This window comes from Falco biarmicus, chromosome 4, assembly GCF_023638135.1.
Source record: "Falco biarmicus isolate bFalBia1 chromosome 4, bFalBia1.pri, whole genome shotgun sequence".
NCBI lineage: Eukaryota > Metazoa > Chordata > Aves > Falconiformes > Falconidae > Falco > Falco biarmicus.
The window spans coordinates 8811362-8839197 of NC_079291.1; the positions used below are offsets into that span (position 1 = coordinate 8811362).

The window sequence follows — 27836 nt, forward strand, 5'->3', positions numbered from 1 at the left end:
ACATTTTTAAAATATTCCCTAGAAACCAGGGTGTGGGAAGAGCAAGGCAATTAAGAGGAATCACTAGATGTCCTGTTTTAACAGTTTATTATATATATTTTTAATGAGTATTTAATCTCTAATGCTATGTGATGGATTAGAAGAGAGAGGGAGTCAGGCCTCTTTCTATGCATACTTTTATGTTTCCCCTTCATTGAACATTTTTTCTGGGCAAATTGTTGAACTTGAGCTGGCTGGAGGTGTTCCAGCACAACAGAGCTTTGCTGAAAAATAACGCTGGGTTGAATCCCAAAATGAGCAGTTGTCAGCATCGCATTGTGTTCAGGTTTGCATAAACTCAGGATGAGTTATTACGAGGGGGGCCGGGAAGAATTCTTGTTGGTTCCTGTCCTCCATGCTGTGCGTCCCAGCCCTGGCAGACTTGCTGTGTCTGCCACGCAGCCTGGGGCTCGGGGGCAGTTCCGCAGCTGGCTGGGGAGCTGGATGTTCATGGGCTCTTTCAGGAATTGAACAAAGCTCAGATTTGGAAATCCAAGTTTTCAGCCAGTGCTTCCCATGGAGGTTGTAGCCCAGGAACAATATCCTGAGGACCTCATAAAAATGTCTTTTGTAAGTGCATCTTGCATCAGGCGCTTGCTATAGTCTTGGAGAAGACGATCCTAGCTGGAAGGAGGTACCGAACCCATGTATGATGCGTTCAGGGCCCAATCCCACACTGCTGAAGGACATGAAAGATTTGCTGTTGGCATCAATGAGATAAGATGGGGGTAGAAACCACTAGCAATGCCAGTTAATCTTATGCTGGATTGTCATTTGTAATGTCAGCTGGGGACCACCACTGTCATTTAGTTGAGGACCAGCTGTGTGTGGAATTCAGACTCTTTGCCCAGCCCTTGGCTTCCCTCTCAGACGTCATCTCACATCCAAGTTGCATCCTTTGTTTTCATAGAGAAGTCTGGGAAAACTAGGTCAGTTTATCCAAGTAGAAATTATTATTTTATTGAGTTAACTCTGTGATGACCTGCTGCCTCTTCGCCTTCTCAAAATGAACTCCCTTGTGTGCAGTAAGTCTTTTGCTGGAAGTTGCAGAGGCCTCAGTAATCGCTTTGATTTCAAATCAACAATAAAAATGGCTGCTTTTTTTAGTGTCTTGCTGTTTTCTTGAAACAAGTATCTGCTTTGCTCCTTGTATGATCACTGTATCAGGCTGGTCTGGTGTACTGTGAAAGCGCTTAATGTAAAAAGGTTATGTGCTGGCTTTACTGGGGATATTTAAAAGATCTTACGGAGAAATCAGGATTTGATGCTACTTGACCCTGTCTGGCAGAATTAAGCTCTTTAAGCCAGTCCTGTAGTTAATAGCATGCCTTCTTTTTTAACTAATCTGGTCCACTTACTCCGGCTATTTCAGAACTTAAGTCCCAGACAAGAAAGCAGGTTGGATTTTTATATGAAAGAGTAGCTGGAACATATTTTAAAGAACGTCTTTGGCATTGTACATAACGGATAAAATATATCAAAATAGACAGTCTGATAATTAGGTGCAGGCTTGTGGAGTGATTCATGTCATAACGTGAGTGCTAAAACAGCTGAGGTTGCTGCAGGTGTGTAAAGGGAATTCGACCCCGTAATACCATGATGCTTCTGCCGCTACATAAAGCAGGAGTACAGATGTCTGGAGAGCCTGCATTAATAGATGAAAAGCAGTATTTCTGCATGTGAATTATGGATGGAGCAGTATTTATTAAACACACAAGCAACAGCCTTTGTCTCCCAGGCACGTTTGCTTTGAAGAATTGCGTTCAAGCCTGCTGCTACCCCAGGCGTGGAGATCCGGGGCGCGAGTGGGGGCTTCGGCTGCTGTGGGTTAATCCCTGCTGGGCCTCAGCGCAGAGTCCTGCCATGCACGGGTGGAAAGGGATGTCCTGCCTGGAGAAAAACCTGGGAGGCAGAGACATTTCAAGTGCCTCAGCTTACCAGTGTAGCGAGTCAGGATGGGCAGTGAGGCGCTAAAGCTGAAAGTGAATAAACTTCTTTACCTGTGTCAGCAGCCAGCTTCAGCAAGGCTTTTACGGGAATCTGGTGACGTTGCCAGCCCGGCACTCCCAGAGCTGGCTGGCCAGCTGGCTGGCTTGGCTTGGCTTGACCTTCCCAAAATCCTGCGGATGGAAAGAAAAAGAAGTCCCCTGACCTCATTCCTTTCTTTCTCCTTAGGTTACAGTTTGTGAAGAAAGGACGATGTAATCTTAAAAGAATAAAGAAGTTCCCCACCCCAACAACAAATTTGCAGATTTTTTTATTCCAATTGCTCAGCTTTTGGGAAGAGAGAGGAAGTAAACAACATGCTAAAATGCAGTAAGATGCAATAGTATTGTTTGAGCATGTTATTTAACTGTTTGGTGAAACCTTTCTTTTAGTAATGTGGCAAAACAGTTTAATGACAGGCACTGTTAATTAAATAATCTAACACAGCTGCAGATCAAGCCCACCAGCAGGTGCAGATGCATGCCCACCAGCTGCGTTGGACTGCACAGCGATGTGAGACTTAACGGTACGTTTTTTGGCTGATCTTCTGGTGCTTTTAGGTCCACCTGGCTGAGTAATACGGTTGTTTCCTTTTCTTGCACCTGGGCTGCCTCTGCTGGTGGAGCAGGTCCTTCGGTGTCAGCTCCAGCTGGCCAGCAGGGGAGCTTGGGCAGGGAGGCTGAGCATGGCTGTGGAGCTGCACACCCTGTGTGTCCCCTGCCCACCACTTCGGAGGTCAGCCCTGGTGCTTTGAGAGCTGGAAATAACCTCCTGATCCTAATATTTTTTTTATTTCTTTTTTTTTTTTCAGTAGGAGTATCAACAAGCCTTTGCCCTTAGGAAGGAATTTGTGTTAAGTTCATAATGGTGTGTTTTCCGTGTTAGCTTCAGAGGAATAGGTAAATACTAGCTGAGCTATTTCTTTGCTTTTATTATCCCTGGCCTAGTGGGAGGCCAGGGCTGCAAGCTGCTGAGGCTGTAACGCAGGCTAATGCTGCGATTCAAGACTATGACTTCCTTTCTTAAAACGTGCCTGAAACAACTGTTCCTCTGCCTTCATGAGCTCAATTTACGGTTGCAGGAGGCAATGTGTTCTTTGTGCTTGATGAAGTACACTGCGCACGCAAGCCTCTTCAGATGTGTTGTCAGTTGGCAGCTCTCTCGCTAGATGCACCTTCACACAATTGCACAAGGCACTAGGAGGTACAAATGTGAAATTTAGCCTTGGGGGCAAAACAAAGAAATGAAACTTAGGTATGAATGCGGTGTTATCCATCTGCAGATATAGATATTAGACCTGATCTCCCACTACGCTACTGTAGTTTTACACTAATAGGACTCTGCTGCAATCAGTGGAGTAGCAACACTGCAAGACAAAAACAGCAGTGGTGATAAGTTGGGGCTGGTTTGTTTTTTTTAATTCTGGTAAATAACACAGGGTTGAATCCTGTTTGGGGAAAGCCTAACTGTATTCACCGCATGAAACCAGCCATAATAAAAGGGAGAAATGCAGGTGGCACGCAGTCTTGACGTTGCTCCTGAACTTCTGCTTTTCCTTCTGGGGAGCCATTGCCCTGGGTACTGAGCAACTGCACGTGGGCAAAGCAAAGGGGTCCTCTAGCTCACTTTCTTTTTTTCATAGCCTTCCCATTTGCTGTCCTGTAAAGTCAGTCTTATCATACGTAATCAGAATTTATCCTGTAGCTGAGACTCATTCATTACATTGAAAGAATGTGCGTATTATGGAAAGTTGTTTTGTTAAGGGAGTCTGTTAACAGCATTGTCAGGAAAGGCTGCAATTTGTCATGGTAGGTAGCTTTCCAGTTAAGTAAAAAGCAAGTCGTGTTCTTTTCTTCTGCGCAGGAAATAAAATAGCCACAGCAGGTTGAAGTGTATGAAGTGCTACAGTCAGGCCAGGCAGTGGGCAGGAATAGAGTGCAGTGTCTGCTCTTAGTTTACAGCCATGCACTTCCCTGGCCATCAGCGGTCCTGGCTAATACCCAACAAATTGAATTGATGACTTTGGATAACTGCAGTTTCTCCCAGTTGCGAGGCATCGTACTACCATGACTGTCTCCTAAGAGAAATTAATGTAATATCTGTAGATGAGTACACTGATTTACCTCTTGATGACCTTGGAGAGAAAGGTCAGGTTCAGGATATTTTTACCTGTAATTGGCTATCCATAAAGTTAGTGTACCAGGCTTCAAGATTGTAGCTCAAAAGGGCAGTTGCTTTGAGAAGGTAGCTGGAAAGGGCACTTGAACAGTTAAAATCAGATGAGACAGATTTAATGGTATCTCAGTGATTTCTGACTGAAGTTCAGTTTGAAAATTAGGGATTTTTTTTCTTTACCCAGCCTATGGTAAAAAACAAATGCACTATAGCTTAATAGAAATTTAATTTCATGCTGAGTATTTAGAAGTGTTTTTCAACTGCTGTATATGCACTTGGTCACTTAAACTATAAGGATGAGAAAGAATAATCACATTGTGGTTTTGGTCATGTGTATTTTTAGCTAATATGTTACGACACTGCAATTCCAGAAAAGCCAGCCTCCTGTTCCCCAGAGTATTTCAGTTTAACCAGCTGTATGCAGAATTTTAGCTAGACTGGCACAGTAGTTAGCAGTAAATCCAATGGGATTTGGGCAGCCAAAACAGTAGATAGTAAGTACAATACTTTTGTTTCCCTGAGAGTTTTAATTTCTTGGGGATTCGTCTGTAGGCTGGCACTTCACAGCGGGTTACCCACAGAAGCCCTCTGAGTTTGGGAAACCTCCCCAGGTGGAGCGATTGATTCCCACAGCTCCTTCCCATTCCTGCACTTGAACAGGGAAAGGGATAACTGGCAATATCCACCGGGTGATGCTGTTACTCTGCAAACCTGTTGCAGGTGGTATGGTAGGTCTTATAAATTGTGGGCTTTACATTTAGAGTAAGGAAGTGACTGATTTCATGCAGAATACTAAGAGAGCTTGGATAAGGCATGAACGAGGAGGGAAGGGCAGATGTGTAGAATAATTCAACAGCACCACAAGATGCACAGGGATGTTGTGGGACATGCCTATGGAGATGCTCTGTCTTGCAGATGGGAATTTCTGGCTACATTAAGTAACTTGAGGTGATGCCTATGTGAAATACAGATGGAAACATATCAATGAGTAAATTTTGTTTTAGTCAATGTGTATGGCTATATCCATTGCAGATATATTGGTGGGCCTTCATGGGAAATGTTAGTGATTTATTCTGCCTGCAGTTGTTAGTACTAACAACCTTCACTAGCTTTTTAAGCCTCAGCTGCTAAGCCTATGTGGATTGTCCTATTTCACACTGGCAATTAGTTGATGATATTAAAGCACTTTGAAAATGGAATCACAGGACAAATGCTATTTAAACAGTTTATCATTAAATGTATAATCACGTCTCTCCACCCACTTCGATTGCAATACGTAGGGAGATGGTAAAGGAAACCAAGGAGTTGCTTTTGTTTCAGTCCCTGGTATAGATCCTGTACCCTGTACACCTTGGCTCTGACTCAGCTGCTCCCCTTGCTGTCCTTTCTGCCTGCCCACACCCACATGCTGCAAACCACATTTTGTTCCAGTTTCGTTCCACTTGTTTGCTGTCTGTCTGTTTTTGCAACTTCTGAGGTTTTGATTTGTTCTTAGGAACTGTTTTGAGGGGGGCGGGGTGTTTTCATTTGTATTTCTGGAGTTGTGATTTTTATTCTCTCGGCAGTTACTGTGTTTGGCACATTCTGCAGAACTTGAACTAGTCCTGAAATACTACACTCAATATAAACATGGGCATTAGCGGTATTTTCATATACCTGCAAACAGGGTATGGGCTTTTGGGGTTTTCTTTCCTGCTGAAGCACTTCATAGAGCCTTCTGCAACATTCAGTCTGCCTTTAGAACTATTTTTTTTTTTATTTCAGCAGCAGTTTGGGGTCTTGGATTGGTGGTTCTAGATACCCAAAGTATGATAGCTGCTGGTTTTGCTTCCAGATGTCTTAAAATGAAGAAGAAAGTAAAAAAAAAAAAAAGATCTTTCCTCTTAAATGATACTAAAGTGAAACAATACAAATAATAATTTAAAATAATATTTTTTAAAAAGAATACCAAAGCTATACTTTTCAGCTATCTTGAAGAGGTATTTTTCTCAGCCTGTTATTCTGCATTAGCTTTCCAGTTTCGGTCCTACGTCTGAGTTCAGTTAGTATTGTTTTTCTTTAAGGGACTAGAAACTCCTTTTTTGCTCATTACATCTACTAATATTTCAGGGATGTGACAATAGCAGGTGCCAAGTTTCATGTAAAAAATAAAATTTTCAGGCTGATGGAATCCTTGAAACCACAGATCAAGTTTCAGACCAGTTAAAAAAAGCTGTAGAGCATCCATTTGTATCATTCATTCATATAATGAAACCTGTTCTTATAACTCAGTTCTTGATATATTAACCCCACAGTTATCCTCATACATAAATGGGAGATGTGTTGCTTTCCTCGGTTATAATAGGATATAACCATATAAATCCCCTGTGCATGAATGGAAAAATAGAGGCCCTTAGGCTATAGGTATCAAAGGTCTCCCCTATACTTACAATAGCCTAATAAGGTTATTTTGGAGGCATAAGTAATTACTCACGGACTCCCTATAGCTAGTGATTCATTGTTCACTGCTGAAACATTTCTAAATGAATTATGTTTTAAACAAGCAAATCCTTGCCCTTCTATTTTAGGGGTGGGGGAGAAGAAGAGAGCTGGAGAGACACAAAATTCCACCATTTTCTGTGTTAAAATACACTGCTTGCTAGTTAAAAGGTCCCTGATATTTGAACTGATTTAAATGTACTGTTGTGCTTCTTGCTGTTTTGATTCCATGAATGTGTATTTCCGAATTTCACATTTTGATGAAAATATTATTGTTGTCATTAATTTGATATTTAGAAAAGACTGTGGATACAAGAGCTCAGTGCAATGAATAAAACAGTTGGAGTTAACTGTCCCTGGGGATAGAATCAATCACTGTTGTAGAAGAGGGTGACATTTAAAAAAGAAACTCAGAAGAAAATGTCATGCTTAAAAAATTAGATTTAAACGCACTAGCTCCTGATTGATTTTTATTGCACTCAGATGGATACACTGATTGATTATCAGCCTTACAAATGTTTAGTACCTTTCTCACTTCTCTAATAATCAGAATAATCAAATTTTCAATGTCATTTAAGTTACCATATTCAAGGTTATAATAGATCATATTTCTAATAAAACATAGCAATTATATAATGAATAATACAAAGCTGTAAGGCTGAGTTCAGATTCACTTTCGTCAAAAAGAAAAAAATACCACTAGTGGCTAGAAGAGCCAGCGTACGTGAAGGCAGCTGGCAGGACGATGTCCTCCCAGCTTGTGGTGCTTTCCCCCGTTGTTGAACTGGGGGTCCTGGCGCACTGGCCAGGGCACGTTTGCCGTAGCTGAACATTATTTCTTAACAGGAAACCGGGGACGGGCTTGAATTCTGTAATACATGTGCTCGCTCTGTGCCTGGGGAAAAATGATAAGTGTGCCAGGTGCTTATGAAATTTCTTCCATGATTGTTTCTCTGTGCTCCCTTTTAATTTTGATACGAGTCTGTAGAGAGATACTATCTCACTGAAATCGAGATGTTTTCTTGTGGCAGTTGTACCCGACAGCTGACATGGTTGATTTCTCTGAATCACCAACAAAATATGCAGGTTTCAATGTGTTTTGGTTTTGTACTTGAAGCCCCTTACATGACTCTGTACTTGTTATTGGCTTTGTCCAGTAGAAGGGAGAGTTTTGTGTTTGAAACGTGCTTAGCTTCCCATCGTTCTCCATATGTCAAAGCTCAGTTTTGGCATGGGAATTTGTTTTAAGATAGTTTCCTGTTCTTTTAAAAAGACTGAGCAGTTTTGCCTAAAAGAAAACATTATTTCATCTGGAAGTCACGACCTACAAAAACCTATCTATTTATAACTACCTGGTGTTCTGTGTATTTTAATGCTGTTTGGCTTGCAATTGCATTGCTGTTAAAATGTGGACAGGAGCCTTACCGTTCGGAATTGCTGGTGCGTCAGTTTGTCAAGCGTGATTGTGTTGCTTTCAAGGTGGTGGTTTTGTTGCTTTTCTTACGTTGGAGCTGGGAAAATAGATCTCCTTGAAGTACCTCGCCTCTGTGTCTGCTTCCTCCAGCTCCCAGGCACTGAGCCACATGTGATGTGCAGCTGGGTGCTGGCTTTGTCCATGGGGTCAGAAAGCCCAGTGCAGCAGCAGCGGCACTGAAGGTGCTAAGTTTCCCTTGGTTCGAGGTTTTCCAAGGTGACTGTTGTGAAAGATGTCCTTATGGACTGCCATTTGTTACCATGAGCACAGTCTGTTGAAGAGTTATGGGGACAAGGGTGACGTGTGGTGGGGGGGGAGGGGACACATGTATCCCGATGGATCAAACTTGGTAATGGCAATAAGTAAGCAATTTGCGTATTTGACTGAAATTTTCCACAGCTGCTAACTTCTGCCAGAATTAGAAATTTTTAGCAGCTGCTGCTGGAATTGGAGAAGTCAGAGCATAAAGGAGCTGTGCGAGACTTGCGAGTTTCCACCCTAGCAAGCAGCTTGGTGCTCTTGGGAGCCCTGGGTGCAGTGGCCCCACCGCCCACGTCTGGCACCATTTGCCTGTAATGTCGAGCAGCCCAGGCTGCCTGGTGTTTGGCAAGAGGTGGATGGCTTCCCAAGGCACAGGAGAGCAAGCCTCAGCCTGAAGGGGAGAGTTGGCAGGTCTGCAGCGGTCCTGCCTCAGCTCACCTCCTATTTTTCTTCTCATCAACATTCACAAACAAAAGGAGTCTTTTTGAAAACCCATGTTGTGCCCAGTGCTGTGCAATTACTGACTTGCTCTTTGTGCTTTATGGTGCTTTTGAGATTTGTTAGCTTAACAAGTAACTTCCAAAATATTTAGGGACAAGAGAAGTGTGGTTTTACAGGAATGCAAACTAACTGGAAACACAAGTAGTTGTCCTTACAGGAACAAAACCAGCTAACTAGTACACAGAGCTCTTCAAAGGTCACGAGGATCTTCAAGAGGCAAAACTGCAGTGATAGCACTTCAAGTCATGAATTTATAGCTGATTAATCATTATAATATATGAAAGGTGCTGTCTAACTATCTTCCGGGCATCTGAAGAAGCAGAGGTTATGCAAGTAGTTGGAAAAACTGCATTGTGAGCTACAGGTTCTTCTCCCCTGGACATGTTTGTACCACCTGTGACAGAGGGGAGTACGAACACTAGCTATTCCATAATTTTACCTGATTATCTAGAAACTGCCTAAATCTCTTGGGCTGGATCCCAGACTCTTCACAGGCCAAGCAGTGACTAAGTTTGGTGGACCTGAGGGGCTTGAATTTAAGACTGGATGATTCCCAGCACTGTGACACGCTTGAAATGATCCCGCTCAAGCAGGAGAATTGCTGCGTGGTTGCTAAATGAGAGTGTTGGGGTCCTCCGAGAGAAGCTGTTTGTGTCTTTCCTATACATAGTTTCATCTACAGCAGGCCCTGCTTTTCTTGAAAAATGCATCCTTCCCTCCTGCAGCTTTTGTGCCCTGCCCATCGCTTCAAGCAGAAGAGGCACAATGTGTCTGAGGCCAAGGAAAGCAGTGGCAAACCTGGGGTGAGGAGAACAGGCAGGATGGGACACGAGATGGTGTTCGGCCCCTCTGCCGTCAGGTTAGAGGGGTGAATGTTTGAGGCTAGGGGCTGATCCTTAAACCTAAAGCAACAGAAAGTACCTTTGCCAGCTCACGAACCCTGCCGCGGCTGCCTGGAGGTTTCTGGGTGGGGAAGTGCAAGTCCTGGCATATGTGTCGAGGGGACAGGGAAACTGTCATGGGAAGATGGATCGAAGCAGACGTGCTCAGGCATGGGCGTGCGTCGCTCAGCCATCTGAGCAGCACTGAGATGTGGCTTCCTCACATATCAAGATACGCCTTTTTTCATTCTCTTTCCCAAAGCCACCACCTTACTTGTTTTCTTAGTTTTTTTAACTTCCAGTATTTCACGCAGGGCAAGAGAGCTTCCATACTGTCCCCTGTCGGGAGCTCCTAAATAATGCAGCCACTGAGTCAGAATTTAGTGCACAAGTAATGAAATTCATAACCTGAGTTTTCTACCGCAGCATTAACTGTGACACAGATTCATCACTGGCGTATCATCATTAAAAGGCAGTGAAATTGCATCGGGGATTGATGTGATCATATGCATGTAAAGATCGAGATACAAAAAGGTGTGATTTATGTAATGTAAGCATAAGCTGTAATCCAAAACCCTTCCCACATGCGGTGTGACAGTTCCTGTTCCCAGGGCAGTGATGGCTTTTAAATTTACTGGGTAAATGTGTGTTTATATGTTTTTATTTAACTCTTTTAAACGTATTGTTGTCTTAATCTGTTTCTCTCTTTTTTTTTGTACTGAATTATAGTTGTAGTTGAATGTGCATAATAGTTCAACGTTATTGAAATTCTTTATATTTTTGGAGCCTGGGTGTTATATGTCGGCACTTTATTGTGTTATCTTACAGGGAATATAGAAACATTGCCGTGTCTTACGCAGACTTAGCAAAGACAAATGTAGGAAATGTAAAAGGTATACATAAACCAAGAAGATAAATGTTATTCAGGTTTTAGCATTATTATAAAGGCTGTCGGAATTGTAGAAAAAAGGTAACAATGAACAAAAACTGCTCCTAGTCTTCAGGATGTGTTAATTCTCCTCTTCCTACCCTTTAGTGATTTGCACCCAAAAAGAAAGAGGACAGAGCTGGGCCAGTTTGATGATGTGGATTGACCAGCAGCTGTTCCTCTAGTGGCCTTTGGGGAGGGGAAGGGACTTGAGGTACAGCTGCAGAGGGAGCTGTGCCGGGGTGGCACGGGAGTGTGGCGTGGTTCCTGCTGGGGTTACCTTCTGGTCTCTGGGAGCTCCTGGCAGCTGCTTCGAAGCCTGGCCTAACGTGTTTGTCTTCCACAAGGAGTTCAAAGCTATTGAGATAAGTAGTTGCTGAGGCCTCCTGTTTGGCAAATTTGTCAATCAGCTCGTAGAGCTATAAGTAAATGGAGCTTTATTACAAAAGCTTATTGCTCTTTGCGGTTGTGTAGGAGTTTACATAATACTCTAAGGAGCTCTTTTATCTCTCAAGTACAGCAGTGATTAGGCTTTACTTCTGAGGTGGCAGTTTGGAGCACTTCAGAGGTACGTGTGGGTCCTGGATGTTTTTTCAGTGCAAGAGACTGTACTTGCACTCTGCCCTGGGGTCCAGCGAACAAATCAGAGCATTGGCTTCAGGGGAATATTTGTAAAAGGAAGCGGAGGGGGGACCCAACCCGCCCCATCCTAAACCTGACTACGCTGGTAGCATTGAACCTTCACAAGAAGGTACCTTTTTAGTCCACCCTTCCTGGCCTCCTTTGTGTTACTCCAGACACCAGAATTGATGGTGTTTGAGATTAGGCTTTAATCCGGTGGGGAGCTCAGCATCCCAGCCCTGACCCAGCAGAGGCGTAACTGACTTCAGTGCGGGTCTGTTCACACAGTTAAAGTCAAGTTCATCCTTAAAATATCTGCTGGATAGGGGTCAGAGTTCTCTCAGCTGCAAAGTCAAACCTTTAGTGAGAAAACCAGAGCCATTCATCACATCGTGTACATGCCTAATGGCCTCGTGAAAGAGCAACGATATTCACTGCATCTGTCCCTTGTTTTCTGTTACACATATTATTTCTGTAGATGCCCCTGATTCTGCTGCTTTCCCTGCCCACAGTTTTCCCATGTCACTCTTAATTTTCTCTCAGAAAGGACGCCCATAGGAAAATGAATCCAACTGTGTGTCATTCATTCTTGAACAGATACTGTAGGTGAGACTGGCTCAACACCTCTTCTTTCTCCTGAAATATTCACCATTTGGCTGCTCTTTGTGTTCATTTGTGGTTCACAGGTGTGTAGGAAGCACCCACAGAAGATGTGGAAATGGGTCTAGGGAATCCATAGGGGAAAAGAGCTGACAAGGGGTGGCTCTGGGCATCGCCCATTCTGCTGTGCATCTAAATATCATGAGGTTTTGGACACAAGTGAACGTTAGGATGGGGTTTATTTGTCCAATAACATTTTGTCTTCAGGGTGTTTAATATTGACACGGAGTCTTTGGGGAGAGGAATTGATTTTGCTTGGCTTTGTTGTAAAGCCTTATGCATCTGGTTATGCTTAAGATGTTAGCTTTAGCTAACAACAAGCCTCTTGATAAAGTTCACAAGTACTGGCAATACTGCGGACGTAGACTTATCTCCTGGGCACGTTTTGTAAAATTAAGCTATTTTCATTAAAAGAACAAAGAGTAGCATGGTGATGGAGCAGCTGTCATATTTTATTACAAAACACAAATATGTGGGAAATCAATTACAGCACGAGTGCTGCACAATGCACATTTCCAGTAATCCCCCATGGCCAGGGGAAGGTAGACGGCTGATCTGAGTGCAGGAGCAGATGGCAAGCAACTCTAGATAGCTTTGCTGCCATTTTTACTCTTTCAAGTGTTTATGCTTCTCCTTTGATCTTCAGATCTTGAGTTTAACGTGTTTCATCTTCTTTCATTTACTCTTTTCACATTTAACTCTCCCTTTGAATAACTTCTGCTTGGTGCATTTTGTATTAGTATGAGTTTTGTTCCCTTCCGTACTGAGAGATTTAAGAGGACAGACAGTTGCTGTCTTTTTTTAGTGTTGTTCACATCCAATGAAATACCAGCTGCATCGCTGCAGAGGACTTAGCCATTCACTGTGCACAGCTGTAATGGTACAACGGAAAAATCCCACCTCACAAAGTTACTGAGACATTTAGAGTGCATGTGAAGTTGCAGTAGACTTTCTCGGAAGGTAGATACTATAAGAGTGTGATGGCACGTCGACTACAAGCATCTATGAAACTTTGGTTTCCTCATTACCCGTTAAATTGAATTCTTACAATTAAGTAATTAAGCTTGCATTAGTATTCTCTGTGTGTATAACATTTTTATCTTCACTTAAAATAATTTATGTTTAAAATAAAAGCATTTTGCAGTGTTTTGAAGTAGAGCGACAAAAGCAACATGGGGTGATGTGAATAACCACATGAGATCTGTGTCTCTGCTTTTTCTGTAGCTGTCAGAAATGATAGGAACAAAAAGAAGAAGGAACCTTCAAAGCAGGAGTCCACAGAAAACTATGAAATGACAGCAGAGTTGGATGATCTCACTGAGAAGATCCGAAAAGCTCACCAGGAAACCTTCCCGTCGCTCTGTCAGCTGGGAAAATACACTACAGTAAGTATAGTTTGTGACATTTACATTCTGGATATGCCTGCATGATGTGAGTTTTGCATTGGAGGCTTCAGATGTTTTAAATAGATGCACTCCTTGCACCTCCTTAGCCAAGGAACACAGGTATGCACGCAAATGCATGCTGGAGAAGAGAAATTGCACTTAACTATAATAATTTGTTAGTGGTGTTGTGAAAGACTGAAGGATTAATCCAGCCAAGAGACAAGCCTGGAGTCCATGAGTCAATTACATGCCATCATTCATTAGAAATTTGTTGGCTTCCAAAGACATGCTCTCTGCTTGTGCGTCAGCAAATTACAGCTTCGTAGGTGTAGAGTTCTTAAATGCTGCTGGATTACTGGTGACAGTCCCAAAGCTACCAAGGTCAAGGAAAATATGAAATGTCTAAATAAGCCAGTTTCCAAAATGCTCATTTGCAGTTTATTCCTCTTCCAGTGTACTGAAATACCACAAAGCAGCAAAAATGTCTTCTGCTTTTAGAAATGAAAAATCAGCCTCCCATCAAGAAGTTCAGCGTTGTGGGAGTTTCTCTGGAGGGTGATTTGGGAAAATAATTTTTATATATATATATATGTTGCTAAACAAAGGGAAGGTTAGCGATATGTATTGATTTCAGAGAGAAAAATCAATGTCAAATTTGCAAATGCAGTAATAAAAGGCATGCTAAAATATAACTGTTAGGTAGTGTTTAGTGTCTTGTTGGTAGAGGAATGACTGTGCTGGGCCTGCTCTTGCTGTTGGTTGTAGCAGCACCGGCTGTTTCAGAGGGATGTGTACTAGGTCCTGAAGTAGTCGAGCATGTGCTTTCGCTGCTGAGACCAGTTCAGGAGTGGCGTGGCTGGAGGAGTCTGCCTCCATGGTCCTTGTCCTCCAGCCCCAGAGATCTGGGACCAAGCCCCACAGGCCAGGTGAAATACCTCTGTCACTGGATTGCTCTCTGTTTTGAGTAAATGCTCTGCTGCTGAAACAAGTGTTTCAGAGAGTGGTCTAGGCAAATCCTTGTGTGGCATCAATATTCACTGTTTTAGCAAGCAGGTTGCTGTTTTAAGGCATACTCATCTATTTACGAAGTGCAAGGTTCAAAAGTCTGAGGTCTAGGTGTAAGTCTTTGTATTTAAGTGCAAGTGTGATGTTAGAAAAAAGCATGTTTTTCATGTTGCTGGAAGTATTTTCACAAATGTTTATTCACGTTTGATTTTGAGAGCCACATTAAATGGTTAGTACTGGGGAAGGTGCCTGTCCTCTGCCTGGTTCTCTGGTGCTAGCCCTGCTCGGGTGAGATGTAGTCAGTACAGTCAGGTAGGCATGCTGGTAAATATTGTACAGGCAGACCCCCAGGGACTAGTGCAGCATGCAAGGCTGGAAGCTTAAAAGCAGCCAGCTGGTGACATAACCAAAGGCAAAAAGCTGGAGACAGTGGAATCCATAGTGTGTTTTTTCAAGGAAATTCCTGGGTTAATGCCCTCCACCCCTCCTCTCAGTATGTGCATTTGCATCCTCATCTTGGAGGGAATAAAATCTTCCAAACAGGCTCTCACACTCCTGCAAATGCAAGAGTGCTTCCTGAACAAGCGTGAAAAAATATGCCCAGTTCAAAGACAGTGAGTTTATGCCTTGCAGAAGAGGTGATCGGATGTCCGCAGCTGGGATGCGTAGCCAGGCTGGTATGCGTGCCAGAGTTTATTGCTTGCAGGCCACGTTGCAAACGGCCTAGCTATCCCAGAATGATCTGTTGGTACACCTCCCAGCGTCGGCGTGCTGGCACATACTTTTGTGTTACCTCTGATTTAGAGGAGTGCACTCAGGTGGTGTGATGGTACTTTGTACTGGTAATGGCCAAAGATCCTGAAGGGCTGAAAGATAAACCTGGGCACCTATACTCTTGCATTATGTATTGGATGCTTAAATATCATTAATATTTTAGCTCTTGAAATGATAGAAGTGGATGAAATTGGAGAGGGTCGTCTTGCGTATCACACCCACCGCTGACGCCTTTGTCCTTGGGTTCCTCCTGACCCCCATGGTGAGTTTATGTCCCTGTTGGAATTTCAGAGCCCTTACTCCTAAGTAATAAATGGATAAATCTAGTCTGTCTATGGGTCCTGACTAACCGTGACGTGACCACGCTGTCTGAGGCTAGATATTGGTCGTTCGTATCTCAGGCCAGATCGGACAGCTTGGGGAAAGAGATTTCTTTTTTAGATCGTCGGTCTGTTGGAAGTCCACAGCAGTTCGCTGCACGTGGCTGAAGTCCCTGCTGCTTTGTCATGGCTTGGTACTATGCAAGTTGCTACAACAAAATAGCACTGAGAGAGTTATTTCTGGCTTACTATGAATCCTTGAGAGTGATACAACTTCCTTCAACAGCTGTGTCAAAACTAATAGTGGTGGTGCTAAATACTGCCTTCTTACTGCATTCCCATAGTCTCCGTGTGAAATGTGGAGTATTTAAATCTCTCATCTAGCTGAGGTCTGGTGACCGCTCCAGCTTTTTAGGCAGGAATTCAGTGTTAAGAGCTCGTTTTTATGAACACTGTCCCTGCCCAGCTGTGGAAAGGACAGAGTACCACTAGGGCTGGAGTAAGGGTGGTCATCATCTCCAGCTGCCAGTCAGCCCAGAAGTAGGGGAGAAGCCTTTCTGCAGTGGCAGAGGATCCAGGAGGCGGGAGGTGTGTGCACTGGTCAGGGGAGCACAACTTGGACAACCACCACCAGCTGCTGCTGATGGAATGACAGGGCTCAGGCAATCTTTCCTTTTGAGACACTTGAAACAGAGACCAGAAGTCAAAAAAGAGAGCACACAACTCTTTCTAAATGCTGAGTCCAAGGGGAGCTAGAAGCCTGTGCCACTCTACTTTTCTTGAGAGTAACAAGCCAGTACAGGTAGAAGAGTGCCACCAGTCCTGCTTTTATGCATGGTTTTGCAGGCTGGCAGTCATGAAGCATGGTGCACTCACGCTGTGGAGCATACAGATTGCTTTTGGAACCTTAGAGGGTTTTATTTAATTCTTTAAGCGAGAAGTGACCGTATTGAATCGATGTGGATTCACTTGAATTTCATGAGCTTTTGCACTTGTGTACTGATAGAGATGGCAGGGGAAAGAAGCTGCTCTGCAAGTGTGGCCCCTGTATGCCTTCAGTTACGTAAGCATTCAGACTGATTTAAAACATTATTTTGTTTGTTGCTGAAAAGAGCAAAGAATTCTAAGAGAGTGGAGTAAAAAAGACCTCGCAGAGATACAGTCATAAAAAAAATCTGTTCAAACATTTGGTTTGTGTATCTGGCTCCTCTCACTCTTGAGCACTCCAGCTTGCATTTCCCAGAGGGAAAGGTTACATGGTGGTATTTTTCCTCCATTGTGTATTTTTACCTGCTCAAAAACTATTTTGGAGAAGCGTTTTCAATGATGGGGTTTTATATCCATCTGCTCTTTAAAAAGAAAAAGTGTCCCGATCTGTAATAATTACCATACTTTGCATAGTTAATAAAAGTCTACTTAAAATAATGGGAGAATAGCACTGGTATTAAATTCCCTGGGTCGTTTGATTTAACAGTTGCATTTGGTGGGCAGTGGCAAGTATAGTTCTGCCGATGATGAGAATCAGCAAGCTGTTTAAACGTAATGGATTTCAAAAGTCCATCATAAATAGATCTGTTTTATTACTGTCATCCAGGTAAGAGAGAGTGCCTTAGTAATTTCTCTGGAGATGTCATACTTTATAGTATAATTGAGTGTAACTATACTGCTTGTCCCTCGAGACTGGTAGTATTTGTAAGTCTACAGCTCTGTTACATTCAGCCCCATGATAAAGGGGAGGATAAAACGGAAAATAATTTTGACGCTGTGGACCCTTGCTGTGGATTCTCCCAGGCAGGCTGGCTGGACGTGAAGAGGTTTTGCATCTGGGCAGCATTTTGTCCTTTGTAAGTACTGGGCTTAGAAGTTACATGCCTATTGTTCTGTGCCATCGCCGAGGGGTGTCCGTGTATCTGTCTGTCTGTATAACTCTCGATGCTGGGACTGAGCAGAGGCGTGTGCTGTGGTCCTTGGTGAACTCGCCAGAGCTGGAGTACATTGCTGCTTTTACTAAAGAGGCATAGCAAGTGTTCCTGATTAGGGCAGAGTGCCCCTGTGAGCCTTGTTTCCTTTGTAAAGTGGATTTTAAAGACGGTAGGGATTCTGCTACTGTGTATGTTTCTGCGAGTACCTCATCCCGTATCGTTAATGTGGAGATAGAGCAGCCTGCGATGTAAAAACAAAAATGATGGAAAAAATGGGATCAATTTATGTGGCAAAAATGGCTGTTTAATTGGATTTCATAGCAAGGTTGGGCTTTTCCACTGATAAAGATGCCACTGGGGTGTATTACAGTATTGTTCCACCATATGTGCGCTGGTGCATAGGCCTGAAAAACATGCAAGACTGCTCCTGGAAAAGACACCCAAAAAAATGCTTCTGTAAAATATTCAGGAAAAGTCATAGCGTCTGCATCTTTTTCACAGCATGGTTAGAGAAGATCCCCAGGCAAATTTAATCAGAGTTTCCATTTCTGACGTGCATTTTATTAACCCCGTGTTTTATTGTTCAACCTATACATTGATATTGAGTCAGTTTTGGTTTTACATATTCAGAAACGCTGCTAAATATCTAGCTATTTTCCATAACACTTAGACCACATTAATTACCAAATAAAATGTTAAAACTCTTCCATTTGTAGCGTCTCAAAGGCGATGTGTAAACCACATTAGCTCCAACGCTGAGGAATCTGGCATCCAGTGTAATAAAACACCTGGTTATTTTGTATTTTATTAACTGCCCCTTCTCTTCAGTTTGCATAATAGTGAGTTAGATTTACATTTGTTAAGACGGCCGTGCATTACTCTTAATAGAAGACATGTCAAACTTCCCGTCGTCGGTACTGCAGCATGATAAAGTAACCTCATATGATACTGATGAAGATTTTGTTCACACTTGCTGGTTTCATGCAACGTCTTTTTTTCCAGATGGATACCCTATTGTAAAATGATTTCCTGCTTTAGGCTCTGCTTTGTGTAGCTCTCCGCTATGCCATCTTTCTATGAACTGGATAAACTGCCTATTAAATTTAATTACAGCCTGAATGACTGCACATCTTGATCTTATTTTTCCTCCAATGTACTGTATTTCACCAAGGTCCTTGAGGATGAAATAAAATAAATCTGAAGGATGCATACTCCAGTAGCTGAAAAAAATGTTTCAAAGGGCATTACAATGACTGTTAACCCATTAGTTTTTTACCATTTTGAAGACAATTCTTTAGGTTTAGGATTATAAAGACATTTTCTCCTATCTTTTCTTCTGTTATTTAAAAATAACCAAAACAAACCAGAGGAAGTTCCCAGAATAAAAATTCAAATAGAAATGCTGACGTTAACGTCTTACCCCTTCAAAAGAGGGAGAGTGGGGAAGAGCACGTGGGCACCTTCGAACTGTTCAGCGTGGTTAGCATTTATTTTTTGTAATAAGGACCTATTGAATCTGCACCCTGTTGCAGTGAGGGTGAATGTCAGGCTGGCAGTGCCCTTGGGCCCATCAGGACTTTCTCCTTCACAGCTGATGGTAGTCGTGGCATCTGTGAAGGCAGTCCTGGGAGGGCTGCCAGAGCATCGCGGCCGCGTCCCCTCATTGGCCTCTTCAGGCTCTATGGCCTTCCCGTGAGCCAGAGCAAGCTGATGGCTTCAAAAGTTTCCAAGGAGGTGGACATCTGCACCATTAGTAGTGATGATGGCAGCATCACTACAGCTGTTTCCCTCTAAGAAAGTGTGATCTGTGAATGCCTTTTGATGGCTGTCTATCTGCCATGTCTGTTAGACTTTTGGGTTGAGAGTCCTCTCATTTACCTTTAATTTTAAAGTTAATTTAATGTTTTAACTTCAACCAGCTAAGACTAAGGCAGCTAATCTCATCGGCTTCCTCTGCAGCTGGGGAGAAAGCCACCATCTGAGGGGTTCTTCCCTTCCCTGCCTTAAGTACCTATCTGGAGTGGGTGAGCCTGTTTTATGGAGATGCCTCTCTTTTTCTTGGTTAGTCGACAAGCTCAGATGAGATGTGGAAGAGAGAAAATTTGCTTTGGGTTTTCCATGGCTGCAGCTCAGCACCTTTTGCAAATTCATTACAGCTTCATTACAGCCTATTTTTATAGGTAAAATTCCTCTTGCAGTGCAGAGGAGACTGCTCGGACAGCGAAGGCAGCTGCAATGCACACTAAACTTGGCGGCTCGTGAAATAGTGGGGGGGACCGTCCTGCTGGCCACGTCCTAAACTGCATTGGATCAGATGCTGGTTAAATGGGAACACGCTGCATGCTAGGGCAGGAGGAGAGGAGCCTTGGGTGTTTTGGAGCTCTGTCACTACTTGTTTCTTGCCACCCCATGGGAATCACGGGTGGATTGGAAATGACTCACGAGGTTTCCCCATGACACCATCTTTTGTTGGGCCAGCATCAAATAGATCACAGCAACTTCTGAGTCAGCTGGTTCTTGGCTGAAATGTTCAACTTTTTCAAGGGTTAACGGGTTATTCTGAAGGTATGAAAACATTAAATTTAATCACAAACTTAACACGAATTTTGCTACACGTCCTAGCAAACTACGGACTTTTCAATTAAGGTACATGAATGTATGGAAACAGTCTCTGAAAAGATGCAGCTGGAATGTCCTTCTAACACTTCAGACAGTAGGGTATATGTGAGATGCACCATCGAATGAGCATATAGCATTCATCAGTGCACATGGTGTTTTTCTTAATGTCATATAAAGAAGTGCTTTTTAAGTCATGGGAGACTGTAGCTTGAGAAAGCTGTAAAACTCTTGCAGAGCCACAGAGCAGATAAATTAAGTAGAACCAATTTGCTAAGACCTTAAGTATGTGAAACTACGTTCCAAATACTGTGCTACTTTTTCCAGATGAGGACCCGATATTCTTGTTCCGCTGTTCATTTATATTTTCTGGAGTACAACTGAAAATTGTCTCTCTCAATGCACTTATTATATAATGGCGAGGAAGAATGATGATAGTGGCATTTGGAAATGTTTAAGTTCATTTGTGTTCCTTGTACAGATGGCCTCTGCCATCATAAGTAACAGAGAAATATCCAAGGAATTTTCAGGCGATTAATCCAAGTTTAAAACCAGCATCGTCCCAACAGCAAGCTGGAGAAAATGCCTGGAATGTTAATAGAAAGTACTTCTGGAAGGAATACTTGGTTGTTGTTTCTTTCCCTTGAAAACCATTTACTGAAAGGGATGTTGTTGGTTTATGGTGCCTTCTGTCTGTCTTTCCAGAACTCCAGTGCAGATCATCGGGTTCGACTGGACCTCGGGCTCTGGGACAAATTCAGTGAACTTGCAACAAAGTGCATTATTAAAATAGTGGAATTTGCAAAGCGATTGCCAGGCTTCACAAGTTTGACCATTGCAGACCAGATAACTCTACTTAAAGCAGCCTGCCTGGATATACTGGTATGTATTTTTAGCACCATTATTATACTACTACTGTGTTTTCTATTCTTCTTTTTACTGTAATCGACAGGGAGAGGGTGTCAAATACTGCCCCGGCCTTACGGTTGCAAAATTGAACTTAGCAGGTAGCCTGGTACAGTCACGAGCAGCACACCTACAGGCATCTCTTATTTTTGATGAGCATCCATTTCAAAATAAGTTATTGTAGTTTGTGGATTTCAGTGTAGTTGCAAGAAGGGCACGTTTTGGTATTGTGGCGCTAACATGAAATATGTGCAACTTTGGAAAAATTTCCTTATTGTTAACACCGAAGAGAGATCTGATTCTCTTTCTGTTCTCCTTCCTCCTCCCTCCAAAATGTAATGCTCTCTCTCTGTAAAGGATACTTAGAAAGACAATCTGCTGTATGACATTTTGGGAACTTGCTGTACCTGTGGTCATGAGGTGGTTTGAGGAACGAAATGCAGATCCTCAGAGTGAGGTTTCTGTAGGTTGTAGAGGGGAAACTGGTGCACCTGGAGCCCGGCAGGCGCAAGCATCCAGCACACAGATCCCCCTCCTCCTTTCACTAGTAGTGCTGCAGGCACCTGTGGAAATGGACGCTGTAATGGACTCGGTACAGGTTTTAGCTAAATGTAATTACTTTTTAAATAGGCAGGCATACAACCTGCAGCAGGGAACTATGCAGGTAGGCTTGGTGTTTTTCCCCAGACCTCGCCTTGTCACTGTGTCAAGGCAAGCTCTCTTCCCTCCCTTTGTCTCGCTCTGTTTCTGTCATGCTGACCTTCAGAGGAGCCCTCTGGGATCTCAGCATTTCTTTATTAAGACCTTAGAGGTCTTTAGGCTTTTAGTGGCAAATATGCTTTTTGTTGTTGGTTGTAGCAGTAACTTTCAGTAAAACAGGCTTTTTTCAATATATTTTAAGTATTTTCTTCAGAGCACAAACCTTCAGGTCTTCATTCAGACAAGCATGGCCAAGAAACCCATTGTAGGGTGGTTACTTTTGGCATGATACAGGAGTTTAAACCAGGGAATTGGAAGTTGAAGTAATTAATCTTGGAATTTCTGCAAGTGCATTGCTTCAAACAGGGTCATGTTGAGGAGGACGTTAACTGCTGTGACCTTTTCCTCTTGTTTTGTCAAAAGCTGTTTTGAAGAATTGCATCTAGAGGACACTGATGAAGGAGGAAGAGGGGTGGGAGAGGGGAAGGGGTATTGTTCTGTGGCCTATAAAAAAGAGAAGGTTGAGGTTGCCCTGCTAAGCTCGAGAGTCGCCTATCGTTGTCCCCTTCGTCCAGGCGCTCATTCAGACTTGGCCATCTCGTCCTTCCTGTGTGTGGTCCCTCCGTGGGGCAGGGCCGTTCATTACCAATTGCGTGCCTGTCATCACCAGCTCTGTCCTAATAAGACAGTTACGTTCCCCTTACACTAACAGGCATACAGTAATTGATAAACACGCATACAGTAATCGAGTGCATTCTGCCAGAGGTACAGGACGGGAACTGCTTTGTGCTTTGCTGTTGTAAACAGTAACGAATGGTTAGTTAATACAGAAACTACCCAAAAACGGTGGGGAGGAGTCAGGATATAGCAAGAATCTGCACTTCCGAACTCTAATCCCAAAACTTCAGCCCTGAAGCTTCCGCCCCTGTTTGTTGCTGCCATGCTGGAAAAAAACATACCCTGACTCTGTAATTGCTCGGGATCCTGCGGGCTCCTGGTGCTCTTTGCTGGGGTGGGTAGTGGGAGCTTACCCCGTGAGCATGCACAGCCCCTGTTGCACGGGGTCCTGCTGGCGGCTGGCGTTGCCAGCATTGGCTGGACAACATCAAGAATTTAGGGGTAGCCTTTCTGTTAGCAGTTTTATCTGAAGTGCCTAGATAAAGGCACTTGGCAGCCTTTGATCCAAGTGACTAAATAAAAGCTTAGTTGCTAGGTTAGAAAAAGAATAATGAAGCAGGTGGTAAATGGTGACTTCATTTCAACTGATTAATGGATAGAAAGGGTCGATTCTTTAATACAATTCACCACTTTTACTTTGTGGCCATGTGGCAGCCTTCAAGCTCTAGTCAGAAACGTTACTGAGACCTGTCATTCCCAATCACCTGCTCATTCTCTTTTTCATTTTTCATGAAGCTGGAGAAGGTGACATATCTGAGCGAGCACAGTGTAGCAAGTGCCATGACTACCCATAGCAGGCATGAGCTGAGGCTTTTCCAAAAACAGGAGCAGATAGGACTCTTTGCGGCAACCACGTCTTAACTTTCTTCCGCGACATTTAGACAAGCTTTATGTGACTATTTTATGTGCTGCTTAAAAAGAAAAAGGGATAATTACCACAAGCACAGTAATGCGCAGTGCGTGCGCTGTCTGTGAAATGCCCATATCCATTAAACCCACATCACCTGCATATAATCAGAATTGCAATGCAGCTCTGTATCTTTATTTAAGTTAAACTTCAGTACTTGGAGCAGTGTTTTAATAGCACATATTTCCCCCTCAGCAAGCTAGTTCTCCTAATTATGAGTGTTTCGAACGTTTTATTTTGTTGTGCATTGAGACGGGGAGTGAACACTGTTCCCCCTCCTGCTGTGCGAGCACCCGCTGCTGGTGTCAGCCTGCAGTCTGCTCTGCAAGCACTGCCGAGCATCGTGTGAGCCTCGCCGGCGTGCACTCCCGGTCCCGCTGCTGTGCAGTCCCCTGGACATGTCCCCAGAGCTGCCGCACATGGGAGGATCAGCATGGGGCTCCCAGCCCAGCCAGGTAGCGTGGCCAGGCTCCCCCCACCACAGGACTCTGGCTTCGCTGTCCACCTGCCCATCAGCACCAGCTATGGGGAGTCTTAAGCATTTGTAGACCCTGCCAAGGGCTTTGCTTGGTTGGTTCCTGTGGCCGTGGGTGCTTAAACCCTCCCTTAAACAGGCTGACAAAGGAAACGGTGCCAGGAGCTTGGTAAACTCTGCTAGGTGTGTGCCAAAGGATTGTTTTATATACAAACAAGCAAAATCTCTGGAAGGGAAATAGCATCAAGCCTCGCAAGACAGCTGAAGGTGCCAGCTGAGGATGGTGGACTTTGTGTCTGCTCTGGTGCCAAAGGTTTCGGGGATAAATATGACTAAAATTCAGTCAGTAGCCCTCGTAAAAGTGAGTGCTTCTGTCTGCTGGTACACTGGCTTGGCAGCAGTCGAGCATCCCCAGCCTTGCCAAGCTCTGAATGTGAAGAGTCCAAAGCCCAGCCTGTCTTAAATCCAGTGGATAAAAACCTGAGAGATCTCTGAATGCTAATCTTTAATAATGTCATTTTTGCTCTCTGTTGTAAAACCCTGCATGTTAATGCTAGGAAGGTATTTGTGTGTGCGGAACAACCCATGCTTATGGGGTATGGCAGCGCTGTGAAGGTTTGTTCATTGTTTAAGGGTTACCTGCTTGGGTTTTTCCTATCAGGAAACTGGCCCAGCCAGCTAAGGCAGCTCGCGTCTAGCAAGAGGGTTTCTTAAAAAAAAAGCCCAGCTTGCCCTAACTAATCAGTTTAAAACGAGTAAGAGTTCTATGGTAGCAACAATTTTGTAAATGCAGCTTTCTGGATGGTTTTGGTTTTTTGCAACCTGTAGGGTTTTTGCTTTGTGCTTTGCAACTGGCTCATAGGAACCCCAGATGCTTTAAGATACAACTATTCCTTAAAACAAAGAATCCTTTAATTGTGGGCAAGATCTTTATTTATGGCTGCAAGTGGCATTTAAGAGCGGAGTGACAACTAAAATACTTGGCTTGGTTACAAAATCTAAACAATGTTGAGGACATTAGGAGTTCAGTTTAAAATGGAGAAAGATACCGTGATTTCTTATTTCGAAGTGCTGACATTTCCCATATGTTCTTCAGTGAATATGAGCTTGAAATCCGCTTTACTTTGACACTGGAAGTTTGCCCAAGAATGGTTTAGCAGCGAATCAGCAATATCCATGGCGTTTTGCAGATCTTGATGAAGGACCCAAATTAAAAAAAAAAAAAAAACCAAACAAAAAACCAAAAAAAACCCAACACACCAAAAACATTTCAAATTATCTGTCTCAGAGTTTAATAACAGCGTGTTGTGGGATAATGTCAAAGGAATGCAGGAGAAACCTGAGACCTGATTGCTGCAGTCAAGCTCAGTGCATCGCGGAGAACGCACGGTTGAGCTGCATCTGCGGCAGTGCCCAGCGGAGCCGCTGCAGGCTCGGCCAGTTGGTGGCTGGCGCAGCATGTGGGTATGAAAACCTGAAGTCTGCCTTTTGCAGAAAGCCGTCCTACCTGCTGCCCAAGCCTACCAGGAGCTAAATTCCACGGGCCCTTTCAGTTTTAGTGATAAATTTTGCAGGGCCCGTAGAGCTTTCCTGTGTGTGCCCGCAGGGGCTCTAGCCCACGCAGCCTAACCCCAAATTCATTCCCAATGAGGATCCAGCCTGGAGGCCTTCCTCTGCGCTAGCCCTGGCAGCGGTGAGCTGGGAGGTCTTTGCTGAGCACCCCTAGATGCGCCTCCAAACAGAGCGGGTCTTACGGCACCAGGGGGTGAGCACGGAGAACGTCGCAGCACGGAAGCCAGCAGCCCCTGTTGTGGCAGGAGGCATGCATTCCACCTCTGGGCTCTTCGGGGTGACCACCCCGGGGCACCACAGTCCCTCGGGACCAGGAGTCTCTGGGCAGTGCGGCGCTGGCAGCCAGTATCCAGACTTGTCCTTGGATGGAGGGATACGTATGTGCCAGCCCTGCTTGGGCAGCTGCTGGGGAGGCTGCGGGCAGCCTTCAGAAAACACCACAGCATTGCCCAATTTAGCTCCTAGTCCTGTCAGCTAGTTTGTCGGACTGGGAGTCCTGAGGGTGTGGAGGGAGGAATTGTCATTGCTAAGGCTTTTCAGTTAAAACAGCACTGGAATAAAAGGGGCTGCCTTTCTCCCCAGCTGAGCGAAGGGAAAAATCAGTGCCACTTAAGAAGAGCCTTGTTCCTCCAAAAACTGGAGACCTGACGATCCCAGGCCACGCACCCTCACTGGAAGGCAGCTACAATATGTGCAGGCTTCGAACAGGAAGAGCTGCATTCCAGTTTCTCTTGCGTGCCATTAGAGAAGTAAACCGAGCACCTCTTGGGCTTCTCCATGAACACGCAAAGCTTTCACGCTATGCTTTTCTTGAAAACAACAAACTCTGTGTGTCTCTTCTGCTTTCTATACAATCCTTTTAATGACTTAAAAACATGACCAACAGAGAACTTCAGGGGAGAGCACTGCTGGTAGTTACTGCCAGCACAGAATATGGTAAATATATTGTCTCTTATTAACGGGGTGCCAGGCCTCATAATGTTAATTTCTGCTAATAATCCTGAAATACACTTTGGTTATTACATAAAACCTTTAGAGTTACCAGCAGCCTTTTAAGATCACTTACATTAGTGAGGAATTTGTGGTCAGCGAAGAATTTGAGTGCCGTGCGTTTGGTTGGTCATTGAGGCAAGTAATTTCAAGAGCTTATTCTAATTCAGGGATAGGGGAAGGATGTGAAACATGCCTGTCCAGCCACATAGGGTCTCTGTGCTTCAGCATATACCCACAATGTGAGATAAGATTATATTGCTGAGACAGAAAACAGTTGAAGAGTCTTCTGCAGAAATAGACCCTGTTAAGTCTCTTAACCAAGGAATTTAAGAAGAGAAAGAAAAGCTTCCCTGTAGGTCTCTAACATGTCATGTCCTCCTGATTCTCCTCCCTGCTTATTTGGAGCAGTGTTGCCAGGCAAAGATGAAAGTGGGAGAACCAAGCCCAGACTGGTCAGCTGCCAAGTGCTGGGGCCTCTGACTCAGAGCTTCGGCAGCTATAGGAATAATTAAAATTCTCCCTGTGCTCACTTATAATCATGTAGATCTTTTTTGTTGAATCTTTAAAACAAAGTAGGATGGCTGTATGGGAAATAAATACAGTCAAGCCCTGAAAAAACGCAGCTGTAGTCTTAGCTCAGCTAATCAGCTAGACTTCTGCAAGGTTTCCTTTTATTTTAGTTTAGGGATAAGCCTTCTCCCACCTCTGATTATTTTAAACATTAAGCACTGAGATATAGATATAGATATATGTAACAGAAATATGTCAACGTGATGGACATCTCTTTGATTTGATCCTTAGGGCAGTGTTGATTAATAGCAGCTGTACAAATGAGCTCGTGCCGTACAGAGTCTATCATGGGACACATCCCGGGTTTGCTCCGAGAGGCGAAAGCATTCCTGCGCTCACTCTCCCTGGTCCTGCTGCCACACTGTGACAGCACTCTTGACACCGCGGTTACCCCAGAGGCATTTACTAACAAAATGCAGAGCGTCGTCGGTGTTTTATTCATGTGTTTTGCATTCCTCTGTGTCCAGTTAGAGGTGTGAATCCCATCCTCCTCTCGAACGCTCTTTCATCCAGGGTCAGTGCGGGGTGGCTGCTGGCGAGCAAGCGAACTTGCCAAAAGCAACACCGCCTGGGCTTGTGCGGCGCGGTGGGAAGATGCGCTTTGCACAGGCGGGCAGGGTGCGCACCCTCACCAGCACGGCCCAGGGCTCCCATGGGGGAAGCACCAGAGCCTCCAGGAGGGCTGGTGAGGAGGTGCACAGGAATAACAACAGCCGTAAAAGAAGAAAAGCTGGGCCAGCTCCTCAGGCTGCTGGCCAGGGTGCCAGCCGCCCCGTGCGCGGCTGTGTGGAGGTTCCAAGTTTGATAATCCATTCAGGTGCAGGCTCCCAGGCTGGCAAGACAGGCAGTGCTCCGTGGAGACTGTAACTGCAGCTGTGCTGGTGGAGGGCTGCGCTCGCGCAGGGGTTGCGCTCACGGGGTGGTGTTTCCCTACCTGCTGTCACAGCAGAAAGGCAGGCACCCGCAGGCACAAGTAACTCACGCTTTATGTTCTGCCTCCTTCACCAACG

The 27836-nt window shown here is 44.2% G+C and overlaps 1 protein-coding gene across 7 annotated transcripts in view; it reads left to right on the forward strand.

Annotated features, from left to right (window-relative positions):
• Positions 1 to 27836, forward strand: part of RARB (retinoic acid receptor beta) — a 334203-nt gene that overhangs the window by 299003 nt on the left and 7364 nt on the right. For all 7 annotated transcript variants that reach the window (XM_056334286.1, XM_056334288.1, XM_056334287.1 and 4 more), the window contains 2 exons: positions 13229 to 13389; positions 20732 to 20908. In XM_056334286.1, the coding sequence (XP_056190261.1) occupies positions 13229 to 13389; positions 20732 to 20908 (338 nt within the window). The remainder of the gene's footprint in view (positions 1 to 13228; positions 13390 to 20731; positions 20909 to 27836) is intronic.